This window comes from Choloepus didactylus, chromosome 5 (assembly GCF_015220235.1).
Source record: "Choloepus didactylus isolate mChoDid1 chromosome 5, mChoDid1.pri, whole genome shotgun sequence".
Classification (NCBI taxonomy): Eukaryota; Metazoa; Chordata; class Mammalia; order Pilosa; family Megalonychidae; genus Choloepus; species Choloepus didactylus.
In genome coordinates, this window is record NC_051311.1 from 91,854,040 (window position 1) to 91,871,356 (window position 17,317).

Genomic DNA, 17,317 nt, shown 5'->3' on the forward strand with positions numbered 1-17,317 from the left:
GAAATCATGAAAAAAATACACATCCTTGAAAGTCATAGTAGTTTGCTTGGTGTAGAAAACCAGCCTTCCTAGGTTATTTTCATACGTATGATTAAAATTTACAAATAAATTGTATTGCTAATGTGCTTTACTCATAGGGCTAGATTCTTCTAGTTTCAATATATTATGAACTCAGAAATTATGGACTTTGGGAACAAGAAAAACCAAAAAAATTGTAAAGTATAACTTATCTTGTAATACTTTCTGGCTGTTGTTTAAAGATGTATCTCACCTGTGTTTTTCAGCAAAATCATGTTTGTTTTGCAAATTGGGAGCACGTCCCAGACAGACAGCTGTAACAGCGACCTCAGCGGCCCCCATACCGTGGACAAGGCCGTGCTGCTGCAGTACAGCGTCAACAATGGCCTCACCTGGCATGTCATCGCCCAGCACCAGCCCAAGGACTTCACGCAAGCTCAGAGAGTGTCCTACAACGTCCCTCTGTAAGTAGCTGAATGAGAGGCATGGTCTCACTTCAGCTCTGGGAATCGCGGAGTTGGAGTTAGAAGAAGCATAGAGGCCTCAGAAGGGGACAGAAGGCCCGAATCGGCTAAGTGACTAGAACCAGGTCACAAAAGTAGGTGTTAGCAGAACCAAGACGAATCCCGCTCTCTCCAAAGTTTCATTACTGTTTTCTATTAGGATAAAACGCAAAAATTGAAGCAAGGGATATTGGCAAAAGGGAATAGAGAATAAAAACTAAATGCAAAGGCACTTTTCACACATTTCGCTTCCTTTAATCAGCATTTCTAGTCCTTGAGAAAACAATATTTTTTTATTTTCTGCCAGGTACGCTAGTTTGAAAATTTACTGAGGTTAGGCAACTATGCTTAGCGCTGTACTCTTACCTTCTAACACAATGCCTGTCACACAGAAGGCACTTCACATTTGTTGACTGAATGTGCTGCTCTCCCAAGTACTATTGGAGCCAGAGGAAAGAGGGAGACAGATATAAAAGTGTTAAAAGGCCCTTGAGTGGCCAAAGTTTAAGGCTGCTTAGCAGAGTACCAAGACTTATGGAAATCTGCATTCCATGTCTAAAGTTTTGTTGATTTAGATTAGCCAATTATAATCTTTGCAGTCTGGAAGTCACATACCAGAAAGTTCTGTTTCCTAATGTCTAACCTCTTTTTTCTTCTGTCTGTGATGTAGGGAGGCACGGATGAAGGGAGTTTTACTGCGCTGGTGGCAACCACGCCACAATGGAACAGGTCATGATCAGTGGGCTTTGGACCATGTCGAAGTCGTCCTGTGAGTATCTGATACATATCATCCCATGTCCATTTCAGAAAGGTTTGATATTTCCTTCCATACGGCATGCTCCTTAATTTAGTAAGAGCTGTTCCTGATGAGAAGCCCCCACAGGACCACTTTGGCTGACACTCTTCAGCATCTGCAAGCTATAGCTCATGTCAAGAGAGAATAACAAGCCCTGAATATAATTTAGTGTGCCTTAGAAGACTTCATAGGCAAAGCATTTATTTAAGGATTTGACAATATCGGTTAAAATGGATAAAACAAAAGTCTCCAGGTATATGGGAAACAATGTCTTATGCCAGATCTGGGTTGCCTTATAAAATAGAATCACATCCTTTTAAAGAAAGAATCTGTACTGGTTGATGTGCCCAATTACGAACACTTGTCTTAGCCACGGATGCCTGAGGCATTCTTCCATTTAGAGGCATGAGTGCAACTAGGATTTATTTGTACTCTCAGATTCTTCCCGACCAATCCCAGCCCCTAACAAGTTCAGGATGTTCCTCCAGTGTGTCTCCCATACAATATGGCTCTCACCTAGCCGGGTTGACTGTTCCTCACAGACAGATGACTTGCTTTTTCTCCAACAATCTAGTTCCTGTAGAACTGGAATGCTTATGTCTCGACGGGTTCGAACTGGTGGCTCCAAGTGGTTGGCAAGGAGAGGCGAATCTTCTCGGTAGATAGGTTCAAATGTTCATTTTGTTTACCCAAGCAAACATGAAATCAGTCCTTTTGCTGATTTCAGTCATTTTGAAATTAATTGGTAGGAAAACTACCAGATTTCTTTGTTTCAATCATAGTCATGAACTGAATTTTTCAGTCTTGAGTTAGCCCTCGTCTTAGCTTTCACTGAGGCACCTGCTTGCATGGCATCCATATCAATCCCAAAACAAAGAGCAACCCAGTCCCTACACAAGTCCCCACCGTGCGCTCTGCTGCTTTTGGACAACTTGCTGGGCTCTGCCTCCACAAGACAAAGCTGAAGTTCAAAGTAATGGTCCAGACCCATTTGTATCTAAATATGAGGCTGATGTAGTCCTTAGATATCAATTTCCTCAGATTACATTCTTCCAGGAGAATAGAATAAGCTGGGCTCTCAATGAATGAAAGGAAGGTAAGGCCATAGAAAGATGTTCAAATAGACCAAAATCAACCCTGAAGCCATTTTTCCTGGTCTATTTGCCTTTTAGAGCTGCACTTCTCAATTCAAACATCAAATCACTTGGAAAGCTTTTGGGAAAAAGCAGTGAATGTCCCAATGCCCAGGCCCATCCCTAGAGATTATGATTTAAATCGATCTGTGGTAGGGCCTAAGCTTTAATCTTTCAAAATCACCTCAAGTGTTTCTAACATACAGGTTGAAATGAGTTTAGAGTCAGTAAGAGTTTCTTATCTTTTAAGTTTCTTGCCTAGAAAATGGACATCATTGTGGCTTCCTGTGCCTGACAAAGCATTATCAACTCCTACAGAAACTTCAACACTTGACAGTCCTCAAAAGAAGACAGGATGTTAATACGTCCCTTGAGTAAACATAACAATTCTTAACATGTCCCTCATTCCAGTGGGATGTTTCTTCTCCTCCCATTCAGCCAAACAATTGCAATTACCTATATTGGTTTTCAGAGGCATAACATCACCATAATTCTTCCCTTGGGCTGAAAATAAAGAGCAGGTGGGGTAAGAAATGCAATTATAAACCCCTAGTATGAAATAACCCCCTCCCAATTTGGAAACTGAGCTCTGTTCTCTGCTGCTTGTTGACCTGCTGCCTCGGAGGCTCGTGGAGTCCAGCAGGAAGCCTCTGCATTCTCACCTCCCTGAGGAAGCCACGTTCCCAGAATGCATGGTGATGGTGTAACTTAAAAAGCAACTGCCACCATTTACAAAGATGAGGTTCAGAGTGTATGAATTATATGAAATACAGAAACTTACTGTTACTAACTGGTACTGTTCTGGAGCTATAATCTGTATTTGTAAAGACTTCAATTTTCTTCAGTCTCCAGAATTTTGATAATTTGAAGAATTTGTCCCTTACCAGGCACCTGTCTGCTCTTACCCTGAATTACTGTCACACTCTCAAGGACACCAAAACGTTTCACATAAGAAAAGAGCTTTGCCACACATGCACAGTGTTACACAATTTGAGTTTTATTCAGTGTCTTCTTTCAGTGAATATTTTTTAAATTATAATTTTGCACCATATAATTTTATAGACATGTATTACACATTTTTTAAAGCAGATGCTATCTGTTTAATGACATTCCAAAAATTTGTTAAAATTAAAAGAGTTACTTTTACTTTATTTTCCTGCTTTTTTGGAGAAAAGAAATATCTCGTGAACCTGAGTTGAATAAAGGCTTTGTTTAAAAAATACGATACTAAGAAACTATATTTTTCAGAACTGTTTCTGATGTTTTGCTCTTGTCTTAGGGTTTACCATTTCTATGCCACTGTACCTTTTCAAAGTACTTCGTTTTTTAGGAGTCACCAAAAGTTTTATAGCATTCACTTATTAATATGCACTGGATAGCTCTATAAAATAATTATTTCAATTCTTTCCATTGTTTTTTTAAAATAGGAAGTTAAAGAGTTCAGAAAAATAAAATCTAGTAATTTTCCCAGGGGTCTTTCAACCAAATGAGGCACAAAAAAACTACATTCATGTCATGACTCACAACTATTACTAATTATAACTTTTCTACAGCAGATGTATATTTAGAAATAGAGATGAAATGTACTCCTAGAGCCCTATTAATTAAAAATATCCTCTTAATTAACTATACTTTTGCATAAGAACATTTAGTTATGTCAACTAGCAATGTTAATTACTCAAGCATGGAGGAAAGAAAAGCAGACTGAGGTGCATCTCTTCAGAGATACAAGCCCTACTTAATTGGACAGTAGCAAAATGGACTACTAATATGTTTTTGCAACTAATGGTCAGGGGCATACATTTTACTTAAGACTTTTTAGAGTGTGTTTTCTCATTTAAGTGAAAATTGGCCTTAATCTAGCTTTATTACATAGTTTTGCTTTTGTGCATGTGCACCAAGGACACATGCTAAAAACCCCTAGAAAGAAAAACAGTGGTCACGCATGGTATCTTATTTAACCTCAGCACTGCCCATATTAAACAAGATGATATGCAAATTTGATAAGAGCAAATTTGGTGCTTTTGAAAATATTTCAAGGTTTAGGAATGCATCCAAAATGAACAAGAAACATATTTTTTAATTTAATGGTTTAACTCTAAAATACTATATGTGGAAGGATTTGAATTTCATAAATATGGATATACATGACGACAAGCCCTGCACCATAAAGATAAAAAAAACTCCCTTTTAGAATTTAACAAGCAAAGTCACTTATGCCTTATGCTTGTTTGAGAGTGTAGTCTTCCCACTCTGATGATGTTTTTCAATAAACCCTACACACAGGAAGTCCTTCATGATGATTAGCTCCTGCTAATCTATCATATACCAGAGAAAACTGAACTGACAGATAATTTTTTTCCAGCCTCACTAGCTTACAAAAAAGCCCTTATTCCATAAAGTCTGAATGAAGTAGCATAACACAATCATTGGCTATCAAGTGTCAGAAATCTAATTTCTCTGAATTCATTTGCTAGTGTAGAATATTTGTTTTTTCAGTAAATGTTTGTGAATACATTTGGGCAGATCCCTCACAAGATCCATGCTGGTGGGGCTCTTCTTAGGATAAAAGAGAATTCTTCCTCTTAACCTTTTCTGCTGGGTGCAGAAACTTCTATCCTAAGAATCTCCCTCATCCAATTCTGCATTTCATTCACACATCACATTTCCTGTGTACGTGTGTAAATCACAACCTGTCATGTGTATAATGAAGCGGGCCAGTTTTTGCATGTGTACCTTGAAGGCGAATTGCTCAGCAAAGAGTCAGCCTTTTTAAATTGATTCATTAAAAAGTGAATTGTTACCATATTAAGAATTGAAAGCCAATATATTGCTAACTATGGTCTTAACGCATTTATCAGATTTTAATAATGTGAGTTCCATCGCGACCATCCCCTCATGCTATTCATTACCAAGATACTGTCACATTTTTGGCACAAATGATTTATGGAGATGAGCATATTACATTTGTTGCAAAGCATATTTATCCTTTATTAAATTTGACTGCGTTATTTAATATAAAGGACTTCTATATTTTTAAAAGCCAGTTCCTTAATATATTCAGGAAAAAGTATGTCCTATAATGTAAACAATTGACAAATCAGATAATAAAATTAATAATAGTAACTATTAATCTGTTGCCTTAATATTTGTACTTTATATGCAACATTTATGCCAAATGTAGTACTATAGCTACATGTACCTTGACATACGGTTATGAGCAAATATTGCATGTTGCATTACATAGAAAAGTTAAATATAGTATATATTGGATATAGAAGTATAAGAAATAACTTTTTAATTTTTATTTTCAAAAGAGATGAAAAATTCCATATTGCGTCTAAACCTGATCAGACTTTTATGACTAATCACAGTGCTGCATGCATTGAAAGGCATTTTTTAACTTGTGTTATATTTCATTATTTGCTGTCAATGGTTTTCCACTAGAGTAAGGTAAGTCCTCTTACTAAATCTGGGGAACTGTTTGTTGATAGTTTCATCAGTGTCATCTCAGTTCACTAAGAAGTCTTATAGAAGATCTTTATCTCTGAAAAAAAATCCATGGAAACAAATTTATAAATGGGTTTGGAATCTGCTAGAAAATTGGACATTTATATCCATGTAAACTAAGAGTTCAACCAAACTGAGATACTTTGCATATTTATACCACATCAGGCACATCAGCATTGCCCAGGATGCCAATCTGCATTCCTTCACTGGGCAACAAATTTGATTTAGCTCCTCCTCCGTGCCTGGCACAGTAGTAGGTGCCCATGAGGCTCTGACAGTTTGAAAATTTGTTATGAGGGAAAAGAGAAAATCGAAATGTGTGAAAAAGAGCTATGGATTCTGATTAAATGTAATGTCTTTCAAAAGACGGACAGTGTTGGAGGCACTTCACGGTGCCTTGATTTCTCGATTCTATTCTAAGTTAATGAATTCTATTCTGAGTTAAAGAAGTGGTAGAGGAGAGTGGATTTATTCATGATACTTGTGAGTTCTAGATCCTACCCTTAGGGATGATTGGCCATCCTTAATATACGCTTACATTTGTCCTCTAATTGAGACACTTTAGAACTTAAAAAAGAAAGTAAAATGGTTATTATTTATTGAATGTGTATATATTGTGCTAGTTTTCATGTAATCCTGACAATTCCCTGCTGTAGACCCTATCAGATATTATCATTCCTGTTTAGCCTAAAAAAAATATGAAATTACAGTATTTGTGAGATATGTGTGCCCTACATGTATTTATTTGTAACCTTGCCTTGAAAATAAAGTGCGTGGCATCCTGTATGCAGAGAAAACTTATTGATTAGTTTGAATGACAGCTTCCTATCTTACAATCACCAATAGTTCTCTGAAAGATATAATGTCTAAAAGGGCACTGGATTCTTATTTCTGCATTCACATATATCATCATTTCTTTTACCACATGTTTTGATATAAATAAATTGCTGATCAGTACAAGTGCCAAAATTTCTATGAGCTCAAATTACCAATCTGAGTTTCTACCATTTCTCTGTTTTCCCCAATTCCTTTAGAATTCCATTAAAAATCAGTTGTAAAATGAATGAGCTAAGATTGTGGCTGCAGTAAAGAGTACGGTTCAAAAAGGCACAGAGTCCCTGGTTCTTTAAGGATCTTGCAATATCCATATGCATTTCCTATGCAGAAACAGGAAAGCATTTTATAATTCCATATGCCCTCTAAGTCCTTAAACTTCCTCAGCTTGGATATCAGCATTTCCAAGATGCCACTGATGTTCATTCTCTTTTCATTCAATTACGTATTCCAAATGGGAGAATTTTAAAGTGGACCTAGATCCATCCATGGCCTAAGCAAATTGACATGTCAAGTATCATAGCTGACGTGTCTTAGGCTGAATATTACCTGCTTTTATTGAACTTATAATAAAAATTACTTCCCTCTGTAATTGCAATGAAGAAATAAATCTTAAAAATTCTATCACATCTATTATCATTTCAGTTTTAAGATTATCTGTAGCTATGCATCTACATGTATCAAAACAAAAAATAGGACTCTCAGATTCACTCCTCAAAAAAGAGTAAACAGAAGATATTTAAACTTGTTAATTTTCCCTAATACCCAATTCTGTAAGATGTTTTAGAAGCCATGATTACTGTTTAATAACTATAGCCGTTTATCAGAAGGCCCTAGAGGCAGACAGCATTTTGGTATAGCTTCCCATGGTAGGTGGTTAATTTTTAAAAGCTTATGCCAAAAAAAAAAACAAACTGCCTCATTAGATTCCGGCCTGACTCCAGAGATTGATATTTATGTTTCACATACCAAATTATCAGTTAATTTGAAGGATGTTGAAAATGTAGCCATTTGATAATGTGAATATATAAGCACTAGCATCTATATAAATGCATTACTGCACACATATGAATGTTCTCAAGGATCCAAAGATAAGCTACTGTTATGTAAACTTACTCAAAAATAAAAAAGAGTACCTAATGAATCAAAATGTCTCTAAATGCAATGTCAGCTTCTACTATTGGCCTGATTGTCAGAGTACTTAAATTATCCAATTATTTATTTTCTCACTGCTAAAATTTATTTCTCACATATAAAGATGGAGAATTTAAATCAGTTCCATAATAAGTAGATAATTACATGGAGAAGTTGCTTTAAAACCATTGAACATGCATGTCAACTTTTGTTAAAATTAAATATTACTTTGCTCCCAAGTATTGAGATAACATTCACTCAAGCTAGGTTGCACTGAGATAACAAAATGTCTTGAGGTTCCAAACTTATTTTTTTCTTCAGTATAAAATATTTCAACTCTTTTAAATTCTCTTTGAGTACCTTATATTCTCAAACATGTTTTCAACAAGATGATTTTCATTGCTTTAACTTTGCAATTATTCCTTATAGTTAAAGAGTAATGATTTACAACAGGAATCCAATCAGTAAGTCACCAAAAGTTCAACCAATTTGCCCTGACCCCTCACAGGTCAGGCAGGAGGCTCAGTGCTGTGTTGTGCGGGTGGGGGGAGGTGGAGAACAGGCTCCTACAGCAAAGGAAGTTTAGTTGAGGGGAGGCAAGATATGAACACTAACTAATTTCATGCAAAGCAGAAAATGAACACCGTGGGAGTTCAAAGTAAGGGAAAAAATCACTTCTGGCGGGGGTGGACAATTAAAGAAAATGTGATACCTGTAAAATAAATAGAAATTTAGGAAGGGATGATGGTGGTGAGCCAATGAGGCAGGACAGTGAGCCAGGTAGAAAGGCTCAAGGCAATTTTGAACAGAGTAGTCTGTACAGGAGTGTAATGGAAGGAAAGACCTGAAAACCAGAATGGGATTAAAGGTGTAGAAGTCTGGAAATATCGATTAAAATTGCCTTATATGTTACTCCACAGACAAGAAGATTATAAATGAGTTTTGAGCAAGGTAAAGAGCATTTAAGGGAAAGTTGGCTAAAACTGGTGTGCGAATCAATTGTATGTATGTGTGGGATTATACACAGACTGGCATGCAATTATACATTCAATCATCCTTTCTTAGTATTTCACAATCTCTTTTCAGTGGAGTCTCTTTCATAATGGAAGAGAATTGAGCTGAGGAGGTGAGTTTAGGGACCATTGTAATAGCTCAGGGAAAGGGCCAGAAGGTGACCTAGGCCACCCTCAGGAAGACAGCAAGGTCCTGTCCCAAGATAAGGTGAGGGAAGAAGTAACAAGGTTCTTTCTCCTGACACTTGACAAGTTCAATGCATTAAGCCATTGTCCTTTTTAACAATTTTACTTCACTGTTTTACACAGCCAGCGATTAGTACGTATAGCAGTTAATAAATGAAGGGTAAATTAGTTTCATCCTTCAAGTCTGAAATTGAAACTGATCAAATGAGTTGATACGTGTGATATTGCCTCCTTGGGGAAAGGACTTGGGGCCCTGGGGGCGGGGTGTGCGGGGGCGATGGGGGCATATGAGCAAAGCTACCTGAAGACAAAACCTGATTTTTTTTGTCTTTTTCTTTACAATGTCTCCAGCGTATATGCTTTGTTTCCATCTTATAGTTTCTAGCATTTTAATAATATAGAAATCCAGGATGGAAAATTATTCACTGTATTTAGTTAGTATAATACACTAGGTAAACCAATATCATTTTATACCTTTACTAGTATATTGATCATTGATAACCCAGGAGAGTAGTCTGCTCAGGGCAAAATCACCCTTTCCCTCTTCTTTACCCTAACTCAAGTTCATTGTCATATTGACCTTTATGGTGAGATCACATCACAACGTGACAGTATCCAGATGTGCTTGATAATCTCATGAATTAAATAGGAAAAGGCTTTGGGACTATGAGAGTATGCAAGAGACCTGGTGAATTTGGAAAATATTGACAGGCACACACTCATAACCCACACACCGATGCCACAGGCAGATATGTTGTCACTCGGGTCAGTGTGTAAGAGGAGTATGTTTCTTTTCAGTGATGTTGTAAATAATGATCCTTTGAAAGCAGCAGCTATGACTGCCAGTATTGTGTGATTACCTACAGACTCCTGAAACCCATTTTCAGTATTCTTATCAGCTTCACATATAAAACATATAGTATGAATGTGTGTACATGTATGGGGGTAGGGGATATATACACACAGATATACAATTCTACAGTCAAATTATACTTTCTTAGTATTTCATGGTCTCTTTTCAGTGGAATCTCTCTCTCATAAGGCCACATTTATAGAATATGGCCACAGCTGCTTATTGATTGAGGAAGACAATGGAATCCAACACTGAGAAAAATTTACTTCTTCATTTTACCCCAAGCCTACAAAATAGGAAGGTCAAGCTGGTTTGGCTAGCAAGTTTGATTTTATTTTGTTTGTTTTTGTTGTGTAAGCTTTAAATGAGAATGTCCCTTGCTAAAGAAACCAAATTATTTTTCCTACTTTTTAAAGGTGCATTTAAATAAGTCAATAGGGCCATCCAAGTAAATGTGTTTAGTAAAAGTTCAGAATAAAATTAAAATTAAAAATCCACAAACCAGTTTCAGTCTGTTTTGCTATGACTCAAGAGAATTTACCATCTTGTCTGGTTTGGAGCTCACTCATGAAAAGAAAGATTTCTTCAAGATGAAAGGCGGTGAATGCAGGTGTCAGGCTTTAGTTATTCTGTCCCTGGGTGGTGATGTCAGCATGACCTGTTAACCTTGACATTTTTCAAATAAATATCAGAGTAAATTAGGACCTAGAATAGATTGTGCTTTCATTGATGGGACTTACATGCTCTTTCTCCTTCCCTCCCTGCCTCCACCCTCTTTGATTTTTAACAGCACTCGCAAACAAAATTACATGATGAATTTTTCACGACAACATGGGCTCAGGCACTTCTACAACAGAAGACGAAGGTCACTTAGACGATACCCATGAAGAATCAAAACATTTATTCTTCCTTCCAACATGTGATGTGTTGCTTTCCATTCTCTTAAATCTCACACTGCATCTGGTATCAGGAAATTTCTGTGAAGGACTTATGAAAGCCCTTCTCAAAACAGAATATACACCACTTTCCCACACTGTGAACTAATGACAAGTGACTTATTTTCTCATAAGTAAATGTCTTAATGTTGATGTGTCTGTGCAAATTGTGATCTGTTGTAATATCAGTTACAGTGGCAGTATTGAGAGTAAGAAATAGTTTAATGGAATAAAAATCTTTAAGCACGAAACTTTAAGAGATTTTATGTTTTAAATGGCATTTAGTACAGTATTTAACATTCTTGGTCACAAAGCTATTTAAGTGGACTGTATTTCAGCTATGTATCATGTTTTATATGATTAAATTATCATTGTTTGTCCTTTATGTATTCTCTTCTACAATATAACACATTGACACTGTATTTACTTGTTATGTTGCAATATTTTGCTGCTGAATTTTGGGCTACTTATACTCTGCGGAAAGTTCATTGAAATACCTATTCAAGAAGATAGTTGTAAAGATATTGTATCTCCTTTAATATGCTCCTTAAAATGTACGTTGGTTTAGCGTCGTTTTGTGGATAAGAAAAATGCTTGACCTTGAAATATTTTCTACTCAAAAATGTGGATGAAGACCCTATCCTCTACAAAGGAGTTCCCATTTCCCCGTCTAAAGATTTTAAAAAATGTTCTGTGGCTGATTTACTAACAGTTAACTGCCATTTTGTGTCTGTGGTAACAGAGTGATTTGTAAAACAGTGGATGTTTTCATTGTGCTCTCTTCATGGACTGTTTCTCCTGCGGGTCATATTCATATCTTCTGATGAAGTTGTACAACACCAGCAACATTATAATGGCCCTATAGCCCTGAACTATCTATTAAGATAACTAAAAGGTTGTACTCTAAGGTGAACCAAGCTAAAAGCCCATGCTTAAATAAAAATTATGTTCAAAAGCCATTGAAGGTCATTTGACTTTATTCATTTTAATTAAGTTTTATGTAGGATTTGTAAGCCTGGTCAGGTTTGGAAAGGATAATGTCAGAAACATTTTATCTATTTTTCTGTTTCATCATTGAAGTAGCAATTTGGAAATCACACTTTCAATTTGGCCGTTTTCCTTATATTCTAGAAATAGGGCAATAAATGCAAAGACTCAAAGGCAGGACCTAGATGCCTTAGGGGAGCTGCGCATCATTTGACTTTGAGGAGAGGCTTACAAACAGCCTAATGGGACTGGCAGGGGCAATTTGCTGGAGGCGTCAGAAGTGCGGGTAGCTGGGAGGCAGTTTCTTATACCAGCAAAATTCAGCTTTACCCAGGAAGCATCAGGAAGCCATCAGAGGGTTTTAAGCAGATGCCTTTTGTTAAGTTCACTCTGGCCAAGAAGTCAGGAGTAGTTGGAGCAGGAGGTTAAGAAAAAGAAGGGGACAGCTGAGAAAAAATAAGGAATTTTAAATTGTCTGACAAGAATTTACTAATGATTCATACTTCTCCAGAGTGGCTTCAAACTTCCCATGCAAAATATATGCATCACATGAAAAATACAGTAGTAAATACAAAAAGTAACTATGGGTTTATTTATTGTCTAGAAAAAATATCAGCTGTTATTAGAAGCATTCCATTCAGAGGTGAGTCTTCTAATTACTACTGCATCTTCCACTTACTTCTTTGGGCGCCTATTATAAATGAATTTTTACAGTTCTTAAAAAAAAAATCCAACCTGAATGGAAATTGATGCTATCTTTATAGACACAGGAAACCATGCAATGAAAATGGAAAAGTCTGCCACTCTCCAGTGGCCTTATTACCTTATTCCAAATATCAGGCCAGTACATCAGAAAGAGAAGTCTGGAAAACATAACTTTTTATGGAGAGAGTATTGGCAGAATAATACATGGATACATATGTGAATAATAAAATGGCACATAGTATGTGTAAGAAATATTATGTCAGTAAAACTAGAAGCAGTAAATTCACACCAAAGTTATTACAATAACCCCTTCAGGTTATTGTTCATGGAAAGCAGATATACTTTGATAAGTCAAACACTTTTGAACACTTCTACAATCACCTTGACAGAAACTAAACAACTCCCCCAAGAACCAAAGAAGAAACCCACTCACTCCTAATTCTAATGTAATTGTTTTTGCATTGATACTTAGAGTAAATTGAAATTGATTCTTTGGTCTCCCTGTCACAGAATACATATTTTCTAGCATCTTTTACTTTTGGAGCTTGGTAAAACAGCAAAAAGGGAAATTTATCATCAGTTTTCTTTCCTTAAGATGAGCCCCCATACAACTCCCCACACCACAGAAAACCTGCCTGAGTCCCAACCCTACAGACATCAACCAACTCCCATATAGAAAAAACAAAGGGGAACTAAGATGTACTGAATGTCAGACATTGCAATAGGCAGTAACATTTACCTCATGAAAATTGTTAACGTAGAATAATTTATAATTTTCCTATATAAAAAATATAATCTATGTTTTAGCAAGGAGTACTAAACTTCCAGAAATGCTTCAAGATCCAAAAGAATGAGTTTTTAATGGTGAAATTTCAGTTATTTGTTTAGATGATCAAGGTAGGTATTTTGGCAAAAATACTGCTGACACTTTTCATTTGGATGGATCAGATACTGTGTTGGGAACCAGGGGGCACAGGTTCAGGGACCCCTTTTCTGTGAGACTTTGGACCTATGGATTTGTCCACCAGGCCTGTTTCAAACCCTTAGTGAACACAAACAAAGTGCCTGGAATGGCATATTTGCCTTGCCCTGCCCTGCCTTGCCTTTATAACCAAGAAAATGGATCTGGTTCTCAGTCAAAAGAGACACCCAGGAACTGCCTAAGGCAGAGATAAGCAATATATTATACTTATTCTTTAGATGACACTTCCATGCCAACTCTTAATTACCTCCCAAACTTACTGTCAGGGGCAGACCCAGGTTTTGTAGGGCCTAAAGCTTGAACAATTAAGTGCGTTCTCTTTAAGAACTAGAACACAAAATTATGAATACAAAATTAGGTACAAAAGTGAACATTTATTTAGAATGAGAAAATAAATCTCAATATATTTCAAATTTATAAAATTAACATTTCCTGGAACTGCCAGGCTTCATCAAGAACAGATGGGTGAGAAACACAATAATGTGATCCTATTTATTGGAATACATAAAATAGGCAACTTCACACACAGATGAGCCTGCTATTTATTTATTTGAAAAAATAACTAAAAATTTTCCAAATTGAATGAAATCTCTAGACCTACATACCTAAAAAGCCCAGCAAAGTCTAAATAGGATAAACACAAAGAAAACCTCTCTAAGTCACATCATAATTAAATGGATGAAAATCAGTAATAAAAAAATACCAAAACAACCATACTCCTATTCCCTACCTCCAGGCCAATTCCTTTACAGTGCTCTGGATTCAATCCCCTCTTGCATCCCAGAAAACTTACTGTCAAGAACAGTGAAGGGGCTGGAATTTTACCCAGCCGGCACCAGCACCGTTTCATAGTTGCTAGTAGAATACACAAGACTCCTGGGTCAGAGACAAAGGACTTTATTATTCACTGCACAGCAGGCAGCATGAACTTAATGTTCAAGATGGGTACCCTAGCCCTCCTCCCCGAGGTCCCAGGGGTGGTGGTGGTGAAATGAAGTGGATCCAGATGGGTGCTATGCACACAGTGGGTCTGCATCATAGCTGAGGAACCCTGAGCTTAGGAAACCTCAATCTTTTAAAGGGGTTCTAGCAAACCTGCCCAATATTTGCCCCAGAGGGAGACAATGCCTTTATTTTCCTGGACAGAACACAAGCCTGCCCTCCATTTTTGAAAGGAGACACTTGCTATCTTCTAAGGCTGTTTGCTATACAAGTATCCTTGAAAACACAAGAACAAAACTGTCACGTGCAAAAATGCGAGAAGCCCATGGAGAGCTGTCTCCCAATACTTACTATAAATCATCCCTTCTTTCTCCTGTATATTCTTCAAATCTCCATAAACTGGATCCTATTCATTGATATTTAAACATGCCCAAGCCTCTGCTAGCTACAAATAAATAGATAAACAAAAAAAAAACCTTCCCTTGACACCAAACATTTCCTTCCTCTTCACAACCAAACTTCTTGAACGTTTTAATTACACAGTTATCACCTTCCTCTCCTCCTATCCAATTCTCAGTTCACTCCAATCTGACTTCTGTCACCATCACTCCATCAAAATAGATCCTGCTCCAGGTCCCCAATGACCTCCATGTTCTAGTATCCAGTAAATATTGGTATGTCTTCTTCCTACGTAACCTATCAAAACCTCTTGACACTGTTGACCATATCTGGCTTCATGATACATTCTCTTCCCTTGTCCAGGAACACTGAGACCAGTTGTGCAGTTTGTGCAGCACCAACATGCCTGACCTAGGATGTGATAAGAGCTGAAATGTAGCACACAACCAACCTCACCAAGGCCCTGGGTAGTAGTGGCAGGGGTGGGGGTGGGGCTGAATCTGCTCAGGGAAAGCAGATGCCTAATTCTTCTCACAAGGCTACTGCCCTGTGTCAGTAGGAATCCTCTGCCAGAGGAGATGCTGTTTTTTAAATTTGGCTTTCCTAGAGAGGCATCTCTTTCTAATTCTCATAAAATCTAGTGATGGCCTTGTCCTTAACCACTTCTAGCTTCCCCCTTTGTGGTAGTTTAAAGTTGTTATGTACTCCAGAAAAGGCCATGTTCTTTTAATCCATTTCTGTGGGTGCAGACCTGTTGTAGGTGGGACCTTTTGATTAGGTTATTTCAATTGATATGTGACTCACTTTAATCCCCTTACTGGAGTCCTTTATAAGAGGATAAAGGACACACAGAAAAATCCCAGAGAGCTGAGAGAAGCCCCAGAGAAGCTGAGAGACAAGGACACACCCACAGAAGCTGAGAGAGGAAGCCACTGAAGTGAGAAACTGAAAGCAATGAAACCCAGGAGAGAAAGAACCAGTAGACACCAGCCATGTGCCTTCCCACGTGACAGAGGTGTCCCAGATGCCAGCAGCCTTTCTTCAGAGAAGGTATTGTCCTGTTGATGCCTTAATTTGGACATTTTCATGGCCTTAGAACTGTAAATTTGTAAGCTAATAAGTCTCCATTGTAAAAGCCAACCCATTTCTGGTATTTTGCATTCTAGCAAACCAAAACACCTCTCCTATTCTGTTTGTATTTTCTCAGTCTTCTTTGCAGACTCAATCTCTTCTACTTGAATTACTATAGTAGCCAAAATTTGGTCCTCCTCTGCATCCATTCTGATCCTTCCAATCCATTCTCCAAGCAGCGGTGACCTGGATCTTTTCAAAATACAAATGTGATCACACCATCTCCTGCTCAAAAACTTTACTGAGTTCACATGCTCTTAAAGACAAAAACCAAAATTCTTAACATGACCTCCCAAGGCTTACCTGATCTGGCCCTGCCTTCATCTCCAATTATATCTTACACCACTCTACTCTTTGTGCTCCATCCACAGTGACCTTCTTCATGCTTCTTTCTGTTCCTCAGATGTACTACACTATTTCTAGTAACAGGACTTCTGGAGGTCCTGGCCCCTCCCCACCCCTTCATCTAGTTGATTCCTAATGTTTGACATTTCATCCCTTCCTAATCTGGACTGGGTTTTAGAGTTAAATGTGCTAACGTGTATTTTTTTCCTTTAAATACATGCAATTATACATTTATTAGTGTAATTATCTGACCAAACCCTGTCCTCCTCTCCCCAACTAGGCTGTAAATTCCATGAGAGCAGTTTGCCACTGTAGTCTCAATACCTGCCACATAGTGTTTGAAAAATCAACAATTGTTAAAATAATAAATGAATGCATAACACTTGCAAATCCCAAATTATACTATTTATTAGCCTAATGTCCTTGAATAAGTCACTTAATATCAGGCAGTTCACCTGTAATATGGGAGAAAAAATATGTACTCATGGAACTCATGTGAGAATCAAGTACAAAAATATATATAAAATGCTTAGAAAACAACCACAGTTTTTCCTATCAACAAAAATAATGCTTTCAAGTCAAAAGACAAATGAGAAATGGAGATAATATACTTGTTAAACACAGATAAACACATACGTATAAAACATATACAAAACATATTTAAACATATACATAACATGTAACACAGATAACAAAACTATTACTCCTAATTTTTAAACTTTAAAAATTGAGGGGGAAAAGGCCAAAATTCTATAGAAAAATGGGCAAAAGACATGAAAAGATAACTCACAAAAAGAGATATAAAAATGACTTGTAAACATATGAAAGGATGTTCAACTTCACTCATAAGAGAAATCCAAATTAACCTCACTGAACTACCATTCCTCCTCCCTGAATCGGCAAAATTCAGA

General features: G+C 37.1%; 1 protein-coding gene across 1 annotated transcript in view; it reads left to right on the forward strand.

Moving 5' to 3' along the window:
- The window catches only part of RELN (reelin), a 520,858-nt gene extending 508,984 nt beyond the window's left edge, over window positions 1-11,874 (forward strand). Inside the window, 4 exon segments of the mRNA XM_037837769.1 lie at window positions 285-482; window positions 1,192-1,290; window positions 5,898-5,903; window positions 10,771-11,874. Coding sequence (XP_037693697.1) covers window positions 285-482; window positions 1,192-1,290; window positions 5,898-5,903; window positions 10,771-10,867 — 400 coding nt within the window. The 3' untranslated portion in view covers window positions 10,868-11,874.
- Window positions 11,875-17,317: the final 5,443 nt, after the last annotated feature.